Below are 19,606 nucleotides of genomic sequence, written 5' to 3'. Positions count from 1 at the left end.
TGAGATAGTTCCAGCTAGGTTCATGTTTCTCTAAGCTCACTCTGTGATTTGTTTGGTTTTGGCTTACTATATGTGGAACCCTAGCCTTTATGATTTTTCTTTATTGATTAGTCTTTATTGAATGAATCATGTCTAAGACAAATAATGGCTTATCAAGACCCAGTTCTGTTTGACTGAATGGAATTCTTGAGTGTATCACCTTATTATGCATCAATTAAAACACTTAAGGCGTTTGCTAGCAGCTGAACATATAGTGCAACTTTCTTCTCCAATAGGTCAATTGAAGAAACGTTCAGCATGGCAGATGAAAGCTGTGGCCTCAATCCTGCACTGATTCGAAGGAAGAAAATTGCCATCAGCATCATTTTCACCCTTCCTGAGAAAGAAGAGGCCCAGAGAAATTTCCAGGATTTCTTCTTCTCTCATTTCCCCTTATTTGAATCACATATGGGCAAGCTGAAAAGGGCAATTGAAATGGTAAAGCAGTGAACAAATTTAGTTTCTGTGCTTACAACCTCTAAGTGAGTAAGAATGAGAGATAACATATTAGGTTATCTCTAGAAATTTTGTAACTCAATCTTCTTCAGAAGTTTACATGCTGAATTACCAAAAACTATTATCTTTCTAAGAATTTCAGTATCTATTTTTCCTGTACTTCCTGAATGCTGTGAATATAGTCCAAATAACTGACAGAAGGGTTTGCATGTAGAATTAACTGTACATGCATTTCCCTCAATATGTTTCCTATGCAAGCAAATTTCTAGATTAGAAATTTATAGCTTTACAAAACATTTGTTCTAGATGGGTGCATTGTACCTGTAGCCATTAAAAAATAGGACAGTGGGCTGGGCTGGTGACATACCCCTATCCTGTGCTTTGATACAATATATCGGTGATAAATCTGAAGGAGGTTTAATTTGTACCCAGCATTCCTCCTCATTTTTAAATAAGTCCTATTGTGTTCCCTTCCACTTAGGTTTATTTAAAGCCTTTTTATTTGAGTGCATGACTTGTGGTAGTGCTTCCTGAACAGACTTTTCAATGCATCTACCTGACTGTCCACTTTTAGGTGGCAAATGTTTTACTTGCCTTTTTTTTTCTTTTTTCTTTTTCTTTTTTACGGGAGGGGAAGGTTCTAAGGGCTGTACTGAGAGGGTTAAGGGAACGATGCAGATTAGTTGAGCCTGTATCATACTTGTGGGTGGGGCTGAAATTTTCTAGTTTTGTTTTCATTTGGGGGGGGTAGCCTACTTCTGTAGTTTTGGATACTTTCTGCTTCAAAAGAGCTCTAGAATTTTTTAAAAAAATCATTTTAGCTGAAGGTTTAGGTTGCACGCACCTGCTCTAGAATTCTTTTCTTTGTAGGCAAATACCAGAAGGAAGAAAGTGTAAAAACTTGTATCTCAGGTTTGATGTCTCAATAGACATCCAGAAAGAACCACCTTTGCATTTATTTTTAACCCATTCTTATTTTTCCCCCTAAGGCTATGATTACATGTAGAAAAATAACAGAAACAAACCAAAGAGTGCAAGTTTACATTAGCCGTATTATGGATGCACTGGATGAATTTAGGTGAGTTATTGTTACATCAAATTTTATTGGGATGGACAAGATACGTATCTGTTCTTAAGATTAATCTATTTCACAACTCAGATCCTGTTCTTTTTTTTACTCTTGTCCTTGCACTAATCTATAGATAGTTCTCGACTTATGACCACAATTGAAACCAAAATTTCTGTTGCTAAGCGAGACAGTTGTTAAATGAATTTTGCTCCATTTTATGGCCTTTCTTGCCACAGTTGTTAAGTGAATCACTGCAGTTGTTAACTTAGTAACATGGTTGTAAAGTGAATCAGGACTCCCCATTGACTTTGCTTGTCAAAAGGTCACAAAAGATGATCACATGACCCCGGGATGCTGCCATCGTCATAAATACATGCCAGCTGCCAAGAGTCTGAATTTTGATCACATGACCCTGGGGATGCTGTAACATTCATAAATGTGAAAAATGGTCATGTCATTTTTTTTAATGCTGTTATAACTTCAAACAGTCACTAAATGAACTGTTGTAAGTCGAGGACTAACTATATATTTGTGTAGATTTTAATGAAGATTGTTTGAATCTCCTTCACTTGAAACTAAACATTCACAGTGCAGGTACTAAGGATGAAAATATTTCAAACTTGATTTCTGTAATAAGTTGATAATAAATAGAGAATTCCTTCTTTTATTTGTTGACCTCCCCCTTCTCTTTTTCTTCAAATCCTTCAGGCTAACTTATGCTAGAAATGATCTTATATGCAACATTACTTTCTGAAAGAGGCAAAAGATCATTTGTGGATAGTGATTTATGGGATGGTGATGTCATTTTTGTTCCTGAAACACACACAACATATACCTGCAGTTCAGAAACATAATCTTTTATTCAGTGGTATTCTGGAGTATTGGCTTATGAGAGCTGATTGTTAAAGTTTTAGGCATTAAAAGCAAAGCTGACCCCCAATATCTAGCATGCAATATATTTTTTTGGCAACAAATGGTACAGTAGCAATGGAATTACCAGAACTGATTATTAAATATCAGCATGCCACTGCCTTTACCTATAGCAGAGTATCCATAACTTTATAATATATCAGGATAGAATAGTTTTTTTAAAAAAACAATCTGCCTTGTTGACTTCAACCCTCATAACTTCATGGATATTTCCATGCCGTTTACTTTGTGGCAGTACAGAAGTCGTTTGCCATTGCCACTTTTGAGTATTACTTACCAATATACCTGGGATTTTGTAATGGTTTCCCATCCAGGTATTAGTGAGGTCCAATTCTGTTTAGCTTTTTTAGAGTCTGTCAGATGCTCCTATTTTTATTGGATAGAATTTTTTAAAGTAAGATTTAAAGCTGCTGTTCTTTAAATATATGTTGGTTGGTTGGTTGGTTATAATAAGTATCTCCATTATGTATTTATACTATGATAAATGCTTCAGTGTCAGGGGATCACTGTCAACATTTTTTTTACTTTATATACGGTATTTTAAGCCATTGTTTTTCAAATTTGGCAACTTTAGGATGTGTGGACTTCACCTTCCAGAATTTCCCAAGATGCATGCTCTAAGCCATTGGTTAGGCCATTATGGTCCCAGAAATAAATAGTACACAGTTGTATAAAATAGAGCCCAGTAGTATTTGTGACTAAATAGTTGATTAGGAATTCTTCAGTAGCATGTTTAATAATAGTAACTTGCAGCTGGGTAATTGTAACTTTTCAAGTTATCACACTGCTGGTTAGATTTATATGCCACCTTCCTGAAATCTCAAAGGTGCTTTTTTCTTCAAAAGGCAACTGGACTGTTTTTTTTTCTTGAGGACAAAGAAGAAAACATTTAGCTTCTCACCCAAGAAGCTTTGTCAGTTCTGATGGGGGGGGGGGGTGATGATGAAGCTTCTTGGATGAGAAGCGAAACATTTTTTTCTTCTTCCCCAAGGAAAAAACAATCCAGTCCAATTTCTTTTTGAAGAAAAAAAGCACCTTTGAGATAACTATGACTTGGATGACTGAGAATCTCCACAGATATGTTCCTGAAACTTTCAGGAAACAAATGATGGATTGAAAATGAAAAGCAGAGCTGATGACTGCAGTTGAATGAAGAGCTTGCAAGTAGACTGGGTCTTTGATAATTCTTCTCCAGACAAGGAGAGGACTTGAGTTCACAGTGTTCCAGACAGCTGCTTCCGCAAGACCGCAGTCTCCAGTGGAGTTAGTGCTCTGGGAGTCAAGGAAAATAGCCATCTACGGTAGCTCAAACTGTGGTCTTCACCTTTGAAAAGACATTAAATTTGCATACTTTTCTAGTCACTTTCAGAAATTGCTTTTTAACTGCTTTTTAGCTGTTAGGAACCTTTGGATCAACAAGTTTGACAATGAGTTTTCTTCAATCTTTAATGAAAGAAGTTTTAACTGCAAGTTTTCACAAGTTAAAAAAATTGGGATAAAAAACAAAATAGTGATTTTGATTTTAGAAAGTTACAAATGGACTAAGATTTCAGATAAATTTGAAATAAGATTTTGGAATTAATTATAAAGTATCCTTTCCATAGGAAAATGTTTTTGTTTTGATTTTTAAAAAAATTAAAGATAAAAATTGGAAACTAGAGAGAATTAAAAATTACAATTAAAGGAGAACATTCAAACTCAATTTACAATTACAGAGTGAAGAATATTGAAGAATATTTGTGAATAGTGGATCCAGAAGTTAACTTTAAGAGTGTCTGAGATAAGACTTTGATTAAAAGATATTGTGGAAGAGGAACAAATTTTACCTGACAAGATCGAAACTGATTTGAAAATGTCAAGCTATAAGAATGACATGTAAAAAAATGTTGCAGTGCATAAGAATGACATGTAAAAAAATGTTGCAGTGCAGTGACTGATGTTTTTTATAATTAAAAGGGATATATAAATAACAAACCAAGATAATGACCTGGATAATTTTTGTACATTGAATTTCCAAAAGAGGCTTGTTAGAAATTTTGAAGCATTTAATAATAATAATAATAATTAATAATAATAATTAATAATAATAATTAATAATAATAATAATAATAATAATAATAATAATAATAATAATAATAATAATAATAATAATAATAATAATAATAATAATAATAAAGTTGGAAGGGACCTTGGAGGTCATCGAGTCCAACCCCCTGCTCAGGCAGGAACCCTACACCATTTCAGACAAATGGCTGTCCAGTCTCTTCTTAAAAACTTCCAGTGTTGGAGCATTCACCGCTTCTGGAAGCAGGTTGTTCCATTGGTTAATTGTTCTAACTGTCAGGAAGTTTCTCCTTAGTTCTAAGTTGCTTCTCTCCTTGATCAGTTTCCACCCATTGCTTCTCGTCCTGCCTTCAGGCGCCTTGGAGAATAGCTTGACTCCCTCTTCTTTGTGAGACGGGACAGAGAAAAAGTGAAAAACCAAGTTCTAGGACATATTTAAATAAATAGTTTTAAGGAACTAAAGATCAAGATAATTAGAAGTAAAAGGAAGGAATATAAAATTGGATTATTTAATCAAGATTTAAGTAGATATGTTATTCTCTTTGGTAATCTTTAATGGTCTTTAGATGATCAGGACTAAAACGAGGTTTTAAGGATTTATTTATAGATCATAGATGGGACATGGGAAGAAAAGATCATTTGCTGTATTTAAAGAGAAGGTGATAAGTTATTAAAATTGTTTATACTTGTAATGAAGGAGAAAGGTCACTTTTTATATTTCTTTTTCTTTACTGTATTCTTTTTTCTTTTTTCTGTTTTTTATTTTCTGCACATTCTAATTTTTTATTTTTTTTCCATTGTATTAATTGTTACTAGTGTAAATGTAATCTATATAAATAAAAATGTACCGTAAATGTTCGTTTGTTCAAAATCTTAAATCTCCGAAAGCTCTTCACCGATTGCTTTGAAATTTTGACACAACGTTGCATTTGAATATGTGCGTGTTTTTATATACCTACTATTATATAGATGTCACACTTGTGACAGGTAAAAACTCTTTCTTTTCCATTTAACCAGACTGAGCCACAGCAACGCATGGCCAGGTACAGCTAGTTTTTAATACAAATCTATATACTACTAAAACTCTCCTGTTTGTGTGTGGGTAACTTTTAACTGGGCAAAATGGTGCATTATAAAGAAACAATTTTTGAATCAAAGTTCCTCAAATGGATAACTTACAGTATGTGTCCAAAATCCAGGCAAATTTTATACAATGTTTTATGACCTAAATATTATCATAAAACATTTCATCACACAATACAAACTTTCATAAAACATTTCTTATGGTCAATTCCTGATTTTTGACCATGCTATATAGTTTAATGTGGGCTATTTTCCAGGGAGATACTTCTCTGAATATCTCCCTGAATTTTTATAAACTTTTGCAGCAAAGGCAGTATATTAGAAACTCTGCCAGTGTTGAGGAATTTGCCAAGAAAATGTCTCTGAAACTATGATCCAGTGGGTCACAGGTCACTAATTACCCTTAACAATTTATATGCCACATTTTCTTCAGGAGCACTGTGCAATATCCACAGCACTGCCTATTTTTTCCATTATGCAACTGCTTTTTGTGGTAGATAGAGCATTCAAACTTGCATTGCTAGAGCTCCAAAACCACTAGATCAATCTGGGTCTCTACCCTGCTGAGCACAAAATATATATCTTGTATAATGTGGGAAGCTACTAGAGTTGAAAGAAAAGCAAGAATTTGACAAGAATGTCATTCATTTGGCAAGAATGTCAAGCTTCAGTCAAATTAAGACATACCGGTAAATATAAATCTTGAAAAGTGAGTGGCTGGTATGAAAGAAGTATATTGAGGTGTTTTGGTTATACAGAGAGAATGAATGATGATACATTGCAAAATACATATACAAAGGAAGAGTGAATAGATCAAGAGGAAGAACAGCAGGCAAAATACTTTTATATTTGAACCATGTCCTCTTGTTTAAGCTAACAAGATCCTTTTCTTTTGGTAGAACTACAATATGGAATTTATACACAGTTCCAAGGATTGCAGAACCTATGTGGCTTACTATGATGGCCTGTGCTTCAGAAAAGGACCTGTTATGCCAACACTTTCTCAAGGAATTTGCTATTTTGATAGAACAGAGCAGCAAAAACCAGTGAGTAATATTGTTTTGTGTTACTCCTCTAGTTTGAACGGGTGGTTTATTGCAGAGATATAATTTTGTTTCTGCTTCTTATTTTTATAGGTTTTTTGCTGCTCTGTTAACAGCAGTGTTAACCTATCACTTGGCCTGGGTCCCTACTGTGATGCCAGTTGATCATCTCTCCATCAGTGTTTTCTCTGAGAAACATGCCTCACCATCTGTGAACATGCTGGCAAAATCACATCCGTACAATCCACTTTGGGCACAACTTGGTCAGTACAAAACTTTATATCTAAAATCAAGATGACTCTTTAGGCATGGAAGATTTCTTTTCCCAGACAGAAATGTGCTCATATGCACAAATGTTGATTTATTTTAATTTGTAATGGCACCAAATCCTGTGGGATTTTCCGCAGTTAGAAATCCATGAAATGTTCATGACAGAAGGCAACATTAAAAATAAATAGAATCAGCCATAAAAACATGCAAACATACATTCAGGGCTTTTAATCAATTTCTTAATTGAAAGATTGTCTTTTTGGTTTGATAATCAAGAGTTACCCTGTGGTAAGATGGAAGGCCAATAAATTTAATAATAAATAAATAAATGCCTTTAAAGTAGATAATGCATGTACCTGTAATAAGTGATTATTATGAGTGATATTCCAGAAGATCATTCAGAAATCCACTGAACAATTATAAATCACTTTTCCAGACTTTTTTTTTTGTAAACAAAATTCAAATATCTAGTATCAAATATAATGGCTTGTTCCTTCCAATTAGAAAATTATAAAAGTAGGTTTGTCTTGTGAGTCAGATTGTTGCTATCATGATGCATGCTCTTTAGTGGTTACTAAATAGCTTGCACACTACAAAATTGGGTTTAATTCTCTTTTGACATCCTTATTAATGAAACATAAATGCAAAAAACATATTTTCATGAGAGACATAATCTGAATCACATAAGTGCCATGATTTGTATTAATAATTTATCTCAGAGCCCAGTAAAAGCATTGTGACATACATTAGATCATTCTGGATCCTAAATGGAAGTCACATTATTTAATTACCCCTCTCCCAATCTGGACTAGGCATTTAATTTTTATACTTATAAAAGTAGAATAAAAGGATGTTTCTGTGCAAAAATTAAACAGTGGAACATCCAATCACTATACCTGACAAGACTTCAGCTTTTTTCTGTAAATAGTCTAAAATTATGTAGCTTGATCATAAATTATCTAAAGTAAATGGATATCAAATATATTTCATCTTCAACATTTCTAGATAAACTTGTTCAGATCTTCCAGAACTCAATTTCACAGATATGCTATTAGTATTTAAATCAGAAGATTATGTTTTAGTAGCAGTTAGAAATTGCTACCATAATAGCTTTGCTGACAATTGATTTTAGCTGTCTCATCTTGTTGCCATAACTGTGAGATATGCAGTTCTTTGCATAATTTGACAAAAAGTACTTTTAGAAAATTAAATTCAGTTGAGTGTTAATCTTCCTCTACTGAAATAAATATAATAAAATTGAGTTACTAAAGTGGATCATTTTACTGAGGTGTGGTTTATCATTTAAGATGAAGTAATAATATCTTAATGATTTTGTTCTTTCTATAGTTAGGTTAAACAAATAGATTAGATATTTGGCCTTGGCCTTTGATGTATATTAATTTTTTAATTAATAATTATTTTTTCTTTGCTCACTGTGTTTATTTAGGTGATTTATATGGTGCTGTAGGTTCACCAGTCAGAATGGCAAGGACAGTAATTGTTGGAAAACGTAAGGATTTTGTTCAGCGCATTCTCTATGTCCTTACTTATTTCTTACGGTGCTCTGAGTTGCAAGAGAATCATCTGTTCTGGAATGGGCAGCTTGGCAAAGGAGAGCAAGCTGTGAATGGAAGGAAAATCATAAAGACTCTAGAAAAGGGAGAAGTTGAAGAATCTGATTATGTAGTTGTCACAGTTCAAAATGAACCTGCTCTTGTACCTCCTGTCCTGCCTCGAAAGAATGGTGGTGGTGGTGCTGATGTTGCTGCAGAACATGAACGCTGCTTTGAATCTGCCTGCTTCAAGGGCAAGCATGAGAGGCTGAATGCCAAGTGCAGTTCTGAAGCATCCCCTTGCTTCTCCAGAGTTAGCTCCCCAAAAGGAATTGTAGGGGAAATTAAGAAAGGGAAAACTTCAGTTAATTCAGAAACTGCATGTGGAAGGCATGGTTTATTAGAGGATTTAACTGCAAGAATGAACGAGGACAAGCAGCACAGTGTTACAGGGCAGTTTTTTCAAAACCTGACAGCTGTTCCACATTCCAAGAAGATTGCCCAGGTGTATTCTCAACTGGAGAAAGTTACCTTCCAAATTGGAAGCTCCACCTCACCAGAATCTGATTCTGAAACCCAAAGAATGGAAATAAACAAAACTCTGGAGAAACGCAGAAGTAAAACTAAATCTCTATGTACTCTATCAAGTCCATTACATATAACATCTAGGGTCTCACAAGAGAAATCTGACTTCTGTCTTAAAACCTGCACTAGCCAGAAAGTTAGTGAAACACAAATGTCAGGGGCACCTTGGCTGCTGTCAGTTCCACAATCTGTCATTCTTGACAGAATGGTAAACCTGGGAAAACCAGATCAAGTTTATAATACAAGCTGTGAAAACTTTGAGAGAAATTCTCTTGACTATGATTCAGGAGGTTCTACTGATGTACAGAGGTCTGGCCAAGCAGTTACCAAGAAAATCCCCTGTGGGGATGTCGAAAGCAAATTCCATTGTAGAACGGAGGAGAACATTCCTAGAAACGAAAGTTCTGATAGCGCTCTTGGGGACAGTGATGATGAAGGTTGCATGTACATTCCAGACGAGCAGTCAATCACTGTTGTTAACTGTAGACCTGAAGAATTTTTAGAAGTGGAACTTGCTTTGCCAAGGTAAAGAAAAAAATAATAACCAGAACCTCTGAGGGCTGTTTTAGTTTTTGTTTCTTGCACCGTTTTGAGATGCATGGGTAATAAGATGTAACCTGTTTTTTTTATCATCTTCAACTGATTCTTAGCCAGAACAATGGAATCTTAAACTTCAATCTTAAGCTGTGGAAAGGTGTATTTACTTGAGTAACATACTAACAGTTTTTAATATATACCAATGTTAATAACATGAGAAGCTGTATGCTTATTATTGTTACTTTTACATACATGCTGCTCCATCCTGTTATTTCCTTTCTGGAGAAGAAACGTTTGTATCAAGTGCAAAAAAGAAGGAACAATTAGTAAGCCAAAGAAATCAAAGACAGGAACAAAAATAAAATAATATTGCTGAGACTGTTTTATACTAATATAATTCACCATATTCTGTGTCTTTACTTTCAGTAAGTCCTTATACAGATTAAAACATTGCCTTTTCTTTATCCAGTTATTCACTTCTTTCTGTTTCCTCTTGACACATTTAGTTTTCTTTCATATATTTGTTCATATGTTCATTCCATCTATAGTATATGTCCAAAACAGATCAACATCCTTTTTTTTTTACTGATCACTCACTTTTATGTTTGATCCACATACATTTAGCTCCCAAGTATTCTTGACTATCTCTTTTATTATCACACACATTGTCTAGGTACCCTTTTCTCTCTACATTCAACTGACTTATGTTTCTCCTGACATCTAACCATCACTGCCTCATAACAGAGTAAGCAGAGTTCACTCCTATACATAGTTATTTGCACTTATTTCAGCAAGGTTATCTATGATTTCCTATTTTCATACCTACCTATGATGGCCAGAATGTCCATTTATGTTTTCTGACATACATTTAAATTTTTCATATACAATTAAATCTACACCATCTTTTCCCTTCATGTATTTATCAACTCTATTACTCAAGTTCTACCTTAATTCTTTTTCATTAAATTTTATTTTATTCCCATACACTACATGAAAATTTATACTTGTTTTTCCTTCTTGCATTTCATTTGTTAATTCCCATATGTTACTAATTTTTCACGATCCATTCTTCCAAATGCAATGAAATTCACCAGATGTTATTGGTATCAACGTCATGGCTTTGGTCATTGAGGTTATCACAAAATACTTTGTAGTAACTGAAAGTGTAGACCAGTCTTCTTTGTCTATGCCACATGCAGCCCTTCCACATAATGGTAAGACCAGTATTAGTCAGTTTAGTACATTTTGACTAGTAGGCTGTAGTGTAACCAAAACTCAGTTTTACCCCAAGGACGCTCATCATAATCAGCCCAATCTGGAAAGGCTTTGCAAGCCAATGTAATGATCCTCACATCAAATTATTAGGAAGTATATATAGTTTACCGATATGCACTCAGGATTACTTGTTTTTGTTATTAAAATAATATTTATTAAGTAATTTTAAAAATTGTTTTAATTTATTATTACAGGTAGTCCTCAATGTATGACCACAATTGAGCCCCAAATTTTAGTTGTAAATTGAGACATTTTTAAGTGAGTTTGGCCCCATTGTATTTACTTTCTTGCCATGGTTGTTAAGTGAATCACTGCAACTGTTAAGTTAGTAACATGGTTGTTAAGCGAATCTGGCTTCCCCATTGACTTTGCTTGTCAGAAGGTCACAAAAGGTGATCACATGACTCCGGGACACTGCAACCGTCATAAATATTAGTCAGTTTGCCAAGCATCTGAATTTTGATCACATGACCTTGGGGATGCTGCAGTGATCATAAATGTGAAAAACGGTCATACATAATTTTTTTAGAGCCGTTGTAACTTCAAGTGGTCACTAAATGAACTGTTATAAATCGAGGACTACCTATATACCATGTATAAAATTTGCTGTCTGAATGTAATTTGTTTGACCCCAAAAAAATACTAATATAAGTTTATTCTGTATGTTTATAATTGTGCATGTTCATATATGTGTATATGGGGGGGAGTGTTTCACTACATTGATAAGACATAACCTTTCCTAAATATGTTTCAAGTACATGTTTTTATATTACATTTTTCCATTTTTTGTTAATAGTCTCAAATGATCGTTAAAATTTTTTACTATAAAAATGAGGATACATTTCCTGGATTTATGGCCTGTTTAACAGGCTCTGAAGATAGATAGAGAAATTGTACTGTTACTAACTCAGAAACTGAGGTATATTTTAAAATATGTAATTGTAATGGGATGCATTATGCATTGTGTGAAATTTGTTTAATCATTAGTTTCTTCTGAAAAGAAGATAGTAAAGGATGAACCTTTCAGGTAATTAGCAAGTAACCGTGTTCTCACATGAAAGATACATATCTTTGAATTTACTTCTATGATTAAATCTAATTATATAATGGAATTACTTACTGTTGTATATACACATACTGTTACAGTGATCCATGTAGGCTGGATCTGACTGAACTTTGGAGACATTGTTTAAGTCATTAGAATTCTATTCAATTGTGTTCAGTTTTCTGTGAGAAAGATTCAGTAATATAGAAGTTTATATATCAGAGTGAATGGTATTTCTTCACCATTCTTGAGCTGTAACCTTGAAAAACAAAGCAGATCATAATGTCATCCATTCAGATCATGTTACAGTCTTGCCAGTATAACTGCACATACTGATTATTTTTTGTAGGACCCTGAGATGTTTTCAGTAAACAGTAAATTCTTGATTTTCAGATTTTGCACAGTTAGTACTCAAAGCATGATACATTTTGGAAGGTCACTTTTGGGGGGCTATTGTACCTCTTATATGCCTGATCTAGTGCTGCATGGAATAAGTTCTGATGAACAACTTAAGCAACATTTATCAGCTGAGTTGAATCACGCCATAAATGTAAGTCTGTCCATTTCTATGGAAAGCTTTAAGAGTAATGTTTAGAACATGAAGGGAAAACTTACTAGTTTTGTTTCATTAGTAACATTAATTGTAATTTTTGCTATTTGTAGATAGAAGAATACTTACATTCTGATTACATCATAATTGGGCTCTTACGATTCAAGAGTCCTTGGTGCTCTCTCAGCTTGCTTGTTTTCTTGCAGTCATTTCATTATAATTGTAAATCTTATAGTTAATCTTATAATTCACTCTACATAAGGCTTAAAGATCACACAGAAGCTGCGGCAGTTTGGAATGCAGCAAGCATAGGCACTTATAACTATACCATGGTATGCTCATGTAACACCTCTGATTTTTGAAGTGCACTGGTTCAATTCAATTAACAAAATTCAAGGTGCTGATTATCACCTTAAAGTCCTTCGTGGCATAAGCCTTGTTTTTTGAAGGACTGCCTTTCGTCAATAGTTCTTATCCATGCCATACCTTCTGACATAGTTGGCATGCTCCGGGTGCCAACTCTGCCATGACTATGGAACATCATTTCTCATGAGATTTTTATGGCTCTCATCCTGACCTTATTTAAATGTTTTCTTAAAGCCTGGCTGTTCCTTCAGACCTTGGGTTAGAGTAGATTTCAGATCCACTCTGTTTATGGTCTACTAAATGTACGTATATTGTTTGTGTCATTTTATTTTGTAATCCACCAGAATTGTGATGTATTGAGCAGTCTATAAATTTCAGGAATGAATAAATAAAATATTGATTACATTATTCAACCACCTGATATAGAATAGGTCTGCAAGTTACTTTTATCAATTATAGTCAAAATAAAATCTTCATCTCTGAGAAAGAAAGAATATTTTTAGGCTGGAAACAAACTAGTAAAGTCACTTGCCTTCAGGCCCTTCTTTGTGACCTTGCAAAGGTATCTGCCTTATAACTGGCAACAAATAATGAAGATCAACTTCTTTCAGATTCCAAAATTTAATTTGGAGGAGGAATTCTCCTAGAAGATGTAGCATGTCTGCCTTGCCTTTCAGTCATATTAAGTGATAATATATTAATTCGGTCATATTAAGAGTTATAATGCAGAATGCATCTCTGTACAAAATTCTCTAGGAAAGTATCAAGAAACTCCTTGATTCCAAACTTTTTGGAACAACTTTCTCTGCGCCTAGAAGTACATTGAACTGGATCAAGTGAAGAAAGGCACCACTGATTCCCTTTATAATCCAAACCTGCTTTTTAAAGTTTGCAGTTTAGTCTAACTAAAATTAATTGAGATTTAGTTTAAGTGAATCAGAATGTGAATTATTTGAAGTCAAAGTGTATATTAATTTAGGCTAATGTTGTCGTGACTGGTTTGTGGCAATGTAGCTGGCTTCCTATCCCTCACTTTTCTAATTGGAGCAGCTAGAAAATGAAAAATTCCTTTTTGCCTAGAAAGCATGCTTTCAGTTGCGCCTCTTTCTAATCTGTGTAGCTGTATGTTCTGCATTTACCCTCTCTGTACTGTCCAGAAATCACTACATATCCATGTAGATTTCCAGCCCTGTGTAATTAAACGGAATCTGTTCATATCTGCATCTAATCTGTGCACTGAAACAAACCTTCTAGCACAAAATATATCTGAAAAAATAATCTAATTTTAAAAGCATATTTCTATATTAATCTATTATTAGGCGATAGAGGTTTATCATTGAATAAATTACTCTCAAGCTTATCACTTCATTTGGCTATGAGCACATTCTTTCCAGAAACAGTAGATAACAGCTGACTAATTAAGTATATTTACAGGCTGCCAAATATTTCTTCTATTATGCTAGATAGAATGTAGGTTTTATTCTTAAGTTTGAATTCAAAATGACCCTTAATACAGGCATTTTTTCTGAAAACAGGAGCCTCCAGATTTTGACATAATGGCAGCTATATAATTTTTTTAACAATACATAAATAAAATGTCTTGCTTCACTTTGTTTTGTTATGTGTGTTTTACAGCATCCTGTACTAGATGAATCTATAGCAGAAGCTGTTTACATTATAGCAGATGCTGATAAATGGACAGTTCAGGTGGCTACTAGCCAGAAAAAGATGACTGACAGTATAAAACTAGGCAAAGATGTCCTTGTCTCCAGCCTAGTATCATCTTTATTGCAGTCTGTTTTACAACTTTACAAGCTTAATCTTTCTGCTGACTTTGTAAGTACTCATTTACAAACGTGCGTGTACAATAAATATAGATAAAGAGAAAAGATAAGATGTGCTCCAGGTTTTTGAACTGCATGTATTTCTGCACTGATTTTCAGACTTAGATGAGGCACTGTGGTGACTAATGCTTTCTTTTCCTACATGTTCATTATGTTAATCTAAAGGTTCACCTTGGCAATTGTTGAAGAACTGATAACTGTTCTTCAGGAACTTTTCTGACATTAGCCCTGTGGTGGCCACATCTTTTATATCTTATGAGCTACCAAATGAAAGGAAAATAGTTTCAGCCACTGAATATTGTCCTAAATACAAACATACACATACATTCATAACAATGTGACTCTGGATAGCATAAAGCATAAAAAAAACAATAGATCAAAAAGAAAAAACCCACTATGTAACAATAAGCCATTACAGTATATAAAGATAAAATGGTGACAAGCACATAACAGAACAACCAAAAGGAGGGACTCTCATTCAATTGGCCCTGAATGCTTGGGGGAAGAACTAGATCTTAATGACTTCCCTAAAGACTAGAAGTATTGGGGCCTGTTGTATGTGTGTGTGTGTGGGGAGAACAGGGGAGAGATCATTCTAGAGAATGGGGCAATCATTCCTCGGTCCCATTAAATGACAAGATTGAAAAGAAGGAGCCCTCACATGATGGAGCATGTGAGTGGTCATATTCTTAGGATGCTTAGGCAGTGCTTGATTAGTCTTGGCTTCATTAGAAGCTTGTTCCTCTAAATCAATAAAATACTGAACTTTAGTGTGGCCTCAACAAAGTATTTTTATATTTATAAGTTGCAGACTTTATTATAAACTATTTGATTTTATCTCTGGGTTTCCCGTTCCATTTACAGTGTATAATGCACCTTGAGGATCGCCTACAGGAAATGTACCATAAAAGCACAATGCTATCTAAATATTTGCGAGGACAAACAAGAGTTCATGTGAAAGAGCTTGGAGTGGTATTGGGGTGAGTACTGCTAAAGTTAAAACCTAAGGTTAGGTTATATATCTGTATAAGTTGCATTGACCATCTGGAAATCAAACTGGGCTGTTATATTAAATGAAATTTCTGGTCCTCCTTTACTTTCTGAATAAAATGAAGTTTTAAAAGGCAGATGCTCTCAAGGACTCTCTCATATGTAGATCACTCTGTCAATATTGAATTGAGGAAGGAGTTGCCTGTGAATTGCCAACAAGTCCACTACAGAACAGGTGACTTTCACCTCTGAAGATGCCAGCACAATTGCTGACAAAACATCAAAAAAACAAATAATTAGATCACAGACTATTAATCTGAAAGCTCATGACCACTGGAGGGTCCCATTACTTCATTTGTAATTGATCAATACTGTTCATGCAAGGCAATAGGTATAACCAATTAAAATATATAAATTAAAAAATGGATCGAGAAGGGGAAATGTATCAATTTTAATTATTTCTGTCTTTAAGATCAGGAAATCTTGTTTTAAGCATGTCAGGAGATGTAGGTGTAGTGTAATATTCATCAGATAGCATTATATTTCTGACTGAAGTAATAATTGCTGCATTTTTATTTCTGAATAATTAAAAGGGCAGGATGTTCTTTTCATTGTCCTAAGACCATCTTAGAGGAATAATTTTAATCATGGTTACTAACAATATTTTCAGTGCAATAGAGGATCAAGAATTGATCTTCAGGTTTCCCTTCTGGCAGGGAAGATTGCAAGCTGCTGCCACCTGCCAAAGAATTTTCCTTCCCCTCCACGTATTGAGGGTGGTGGTAGCAGAAATCCTTTGTCAGGCTACAGAAAAGAAGCTCAGTGTCAGATGCCTGACTTCGCTTTCTTTGAAGCTTGTTAGCAACTGCCATAACCAGGGGAGAGGGGACATTTGGAACGGGCAGAGCGCTGGAGGCGTGAAAGAATGCTGTGAGAATTTGGGGAGTATGGACACTAACAGGAACCAGAGGTGCCAAACCGAGCCATCTGCCTGCCCTTAAGGATGCCAGCCCTGGGAAAGGAGTTTGCTGCGGCACCTGAGGCACCAGGTTCACAAAACATCGGGCCAGGACTGTATTGGGCTACTCTGGCCAGGGGGGAGGGCTTTGGACGTTGGTGATTGCTTTCATTATATGTGATGCCCCTTTTTGCGTGGTTTTTCTTTGGAGCTTGCCTCACGCTGCACTCAGTATCTCTAGTAAAAGTACCTTTTCTGCAACATCTATGAAGTCAAGGGTCATTCTTTCCTAGGGAGTGAACTGTGGCCAGTCTGACACTCAGATTTTCAGGAACCCTGCTTGTTTTTTCCCAGCCCAGCACTTGAATTTCCTGCTGCAGATGAAGAGGAGAGGAGAGGAATTCCTGCAGTTCTTGCAGAAATGGAGCAGGGATTGTGAAGAGCTGAGTTTTGTTTCTCCAGCCCAGTGCGCATGTTCCTTTCCACACACAGGCAAGGGATACCTCTCCAGGGGGCTGCAGAAACAAAGCTTGAATCCCAAAAATCTGAGCTTCATTTCTGCAGCCCACCAGAAGAGGTCCTTCTGCACACAGAAGAAAGCTGCCTTCCCTCTTTTAGCAGGCAGCTCTTTTACTCTGCCTCCTTAACGACTCTTGCAGTCATTTAGTAAAGCGGTCATGTGGCTGTCTCATTTAATGACCGCTTTGTTCAATAACCAAAACTCTGGTTCCAATTGTGGTCATAAATTGAGGACGTACTGTCCTTAATAACCTATCGGCATTCCCACAAAGGTCCAGTCTGTTAAGTTAATTGCTATTGCTATTTTCAAAAGCATTTTCACCACAAAAAGTTATTTCTTTTGTGGGGGGGTTACACCGTCCCCTTTATCTCTTTAAAAAAAATGCATCCCAGTTTTGCTAAGTTTTTTGCTTTTAAGTTACAATTATTTAAAATATTTTTTTTCCCTTTCTTCAAATCTAAAAAAAATACATTCACCATGTATCTTTGATCTTCACTGCTGTTTGGAATATTTTTCTTAGGTTATCAAGTAATTAAGTTTAAAAGTGGTTAAGAAAGACTTTTGCCAGTCAAATTCTATTGAGGCTGCACAGCACTTAAGAACACATTGTAAATCCCTCGACTCCCAAGCTGCTCAACTTGCTATGGACCATAAGCAGCTGAATTCCTGTGGTCTCCTCACCCGGAGCAGCTCTTTCAGAGTACAAATAGATTGTTCCAATGATCTCTCCTTCCTCTGAAGAGATTTTTGTCCACCAGAACCTGCCTGGCAATTCGACCACAATGCCGTTCCCACTTATGGCATTTCCCATAGGAATGCTTAACCTGCCATCAGTCCTTACTTGGAAGCCCAATATTTACTTGACCTTTATATAGTATCCCAAAAGGCCACCTCCACCACCCCCCATAAAAAAGTGAGTGGTGCCAGTATAAATGCTTTATTCATGTCAGAAACACTGTCAAATTGTAGATATATAATCTTCAATGTTGAGAAAATAAAATAGATATAAAATAGATTATAAAAGCATGTGTAAAAAGTATGTAATATAAATAGGGTTAAAACTAAATGATATTAGCCCAGTATCGGGCCACATCAACAATATTTTCTATCATCAGCATGAAGTCTTCCTCCGTACATAAATCCTAAACTTGATTTATTTTTAATTTAGTTAGACTTTTAATAATAAGTTAATTGAATACAATTATTGTGATCGCTTCCTGTGTGTTTAATTCCTAAGCACTTTAAAAACAACAATTTGGCAACAGAATCATAAACAGAATCAGTGGTCTGGGAGTGGGCTGCAAGATGTCTGTTCTTGGTTTAATGGGTCAATTTGACTTCTTCCCCAGTATGTGTTCTCTACTCTATTACTGGTACAGAGATATAATTTGAAAAGCCTTAGAACAGTGGTCCCCAACCTTTCCAGCTCCACAGACCAGCAGCGGCAGGGACGGAGGGGGAGGGGATGGTTTTGCACACCAGCCACTTGTGTGGCCTGGTTCCCAACAGACCGTGGACCGGGAGTTGGAGTTCCCCGCTTTAGAACATTTAAATGTGAATATCTTCTTTATATTTACGATCCCAGATCAATAAAAATATAAACGTAATTTTTTAAAGAAAAAACACTCATAATGTTCAAGAAGGTGAATATGTATAGAATGCTTAAATAACTTATGTAGCTTAAATATTAACACTTTCTCATTTTCATTTCTAGGATTGAATCCAATGACTTGCCACTGCTGGCTGCTATAGCAAGTACTCATTCACCATATGTAGCTCAAATACTCCTCTAAGCTAAAGATAAACTCTACTCTTCCAAAGATTTGGGAGTGAATAAAAGTCACAAAAGAAGAGATTTTATGACAGCAGTTCATTATGTCTCATTTGGTTTCCTGCCTTTTATGTGGATATTTATCAGTGAATTTTTAGTTTACATGATATAAAAGAGATTCGGGATTTTTATATTGTTCATGCATCCTTGTATTTTAATGAATTAAAGGATTAAACATTAATGATGGATATGTTGTTTATATATAGCAGCTAACTAAACAGACTATCAAAAATACAATTTTCTTCTTTTGGCATTTGTCATATTTTTCTGAATTTCTTCAATAAGGGGGTCTAAGCAAATTGTTTGAACATATATTTTCCTGTGTCTATATAAATAATATGATAAACCAATATATCTGTCTGCACAGAACTGCCTCTCTTTAGAAGAAGGGCTCAGAATTCAGCTATTAGGTAACAACTTGGCTGGCTGGCTAGTTCTTCAAATGGGTAAAGAAAGCCAAAAGACTCAAGTTTTATTCAAAAAGAAGAGGAGGGAGAAGGAGGAGAAGGAGAAGGAAACTTTTGTGTCATCAGTAAATAAAAGTGGGGGGAAATTCTTGAAACTGGCATAAGTCTGCTTCAAATTTACCTTATTGCAA

General features: G+C 35.1%; 1 protein-coding gene across 1 annotated transcript in view; it reads left to right on the top strand.

Moving 5' to 3' along the window:
- Positions 1 to 19,186, top strand: part of FNIP2 (folliculin interacting protein 2) — a 42,670-nt gene extending 23,484 nt beyond the window's left edge. Inside the window, exons 9-17 of the mRNA XM_029283810.1 lie at positions 276 to 477; positions 1,485 to 1,573; positions 6,541 to 6,687; positions 6,778 to 6,947; positions 8,402 to 9,617; positions 12,343 to 12,499; positions 14,501 to 14,701; positions 15,574 to 15,689; positions 18,892 to 19,186. Coding sequence (XP_029139643.1) covers positions 276 to 477; positions 1,485 to 1,573; positions 6,541 to 6,687; positions 6,778 to 6,947; positions 8,402 to 9,617; positions 12,343 to 12,499; positions 14,501 to 14,701; positions 15,574 to 15,689; positions 18,892 to 18,970 — 2,377 coding nt within the window. The 3' untranslated portion in view covers positions 18,971 to 19,186. The remainder of the gene's footprint in view (positions 1 to 275; positions 478 to 1,484; positions 1,574 to 6,540; positions 6,688 to 6,777; positions 6,948 to 8,401; positions 9,618 to 12,342; positions 12,500 to 14,500; positions 14,702 to 15,573; positions 15,690 to 18,891) is intronic.
- The last annotated feature ends 420 nt before the right edge of the window (positions 19,187 to 19,606 follow it).

This window comes from Protobothrops mucrosquamatus, unplaced genomic scaffold (assembly GCF_001527695.2).
Source record: "Protobothrops mucrosquamatus isolate PMUCROS unplaced genomic scaffold, P.Mucros_1.0 scaffold238, whole genome shotgun sequence".
Classification (NCBI taxonomy): domain Eukaryota; kingdom Metazoa; phylum Chordata; class Lepidosauria; order Squamata; family Viperidae; genus Protobothrops; species Protobothrops mucrosquamatus.
The sequence above is the reverse complement of the archived record's forward strand: the minus strand, read 5'-3'. Positions and strand labels throughout refer to the sequence as shown.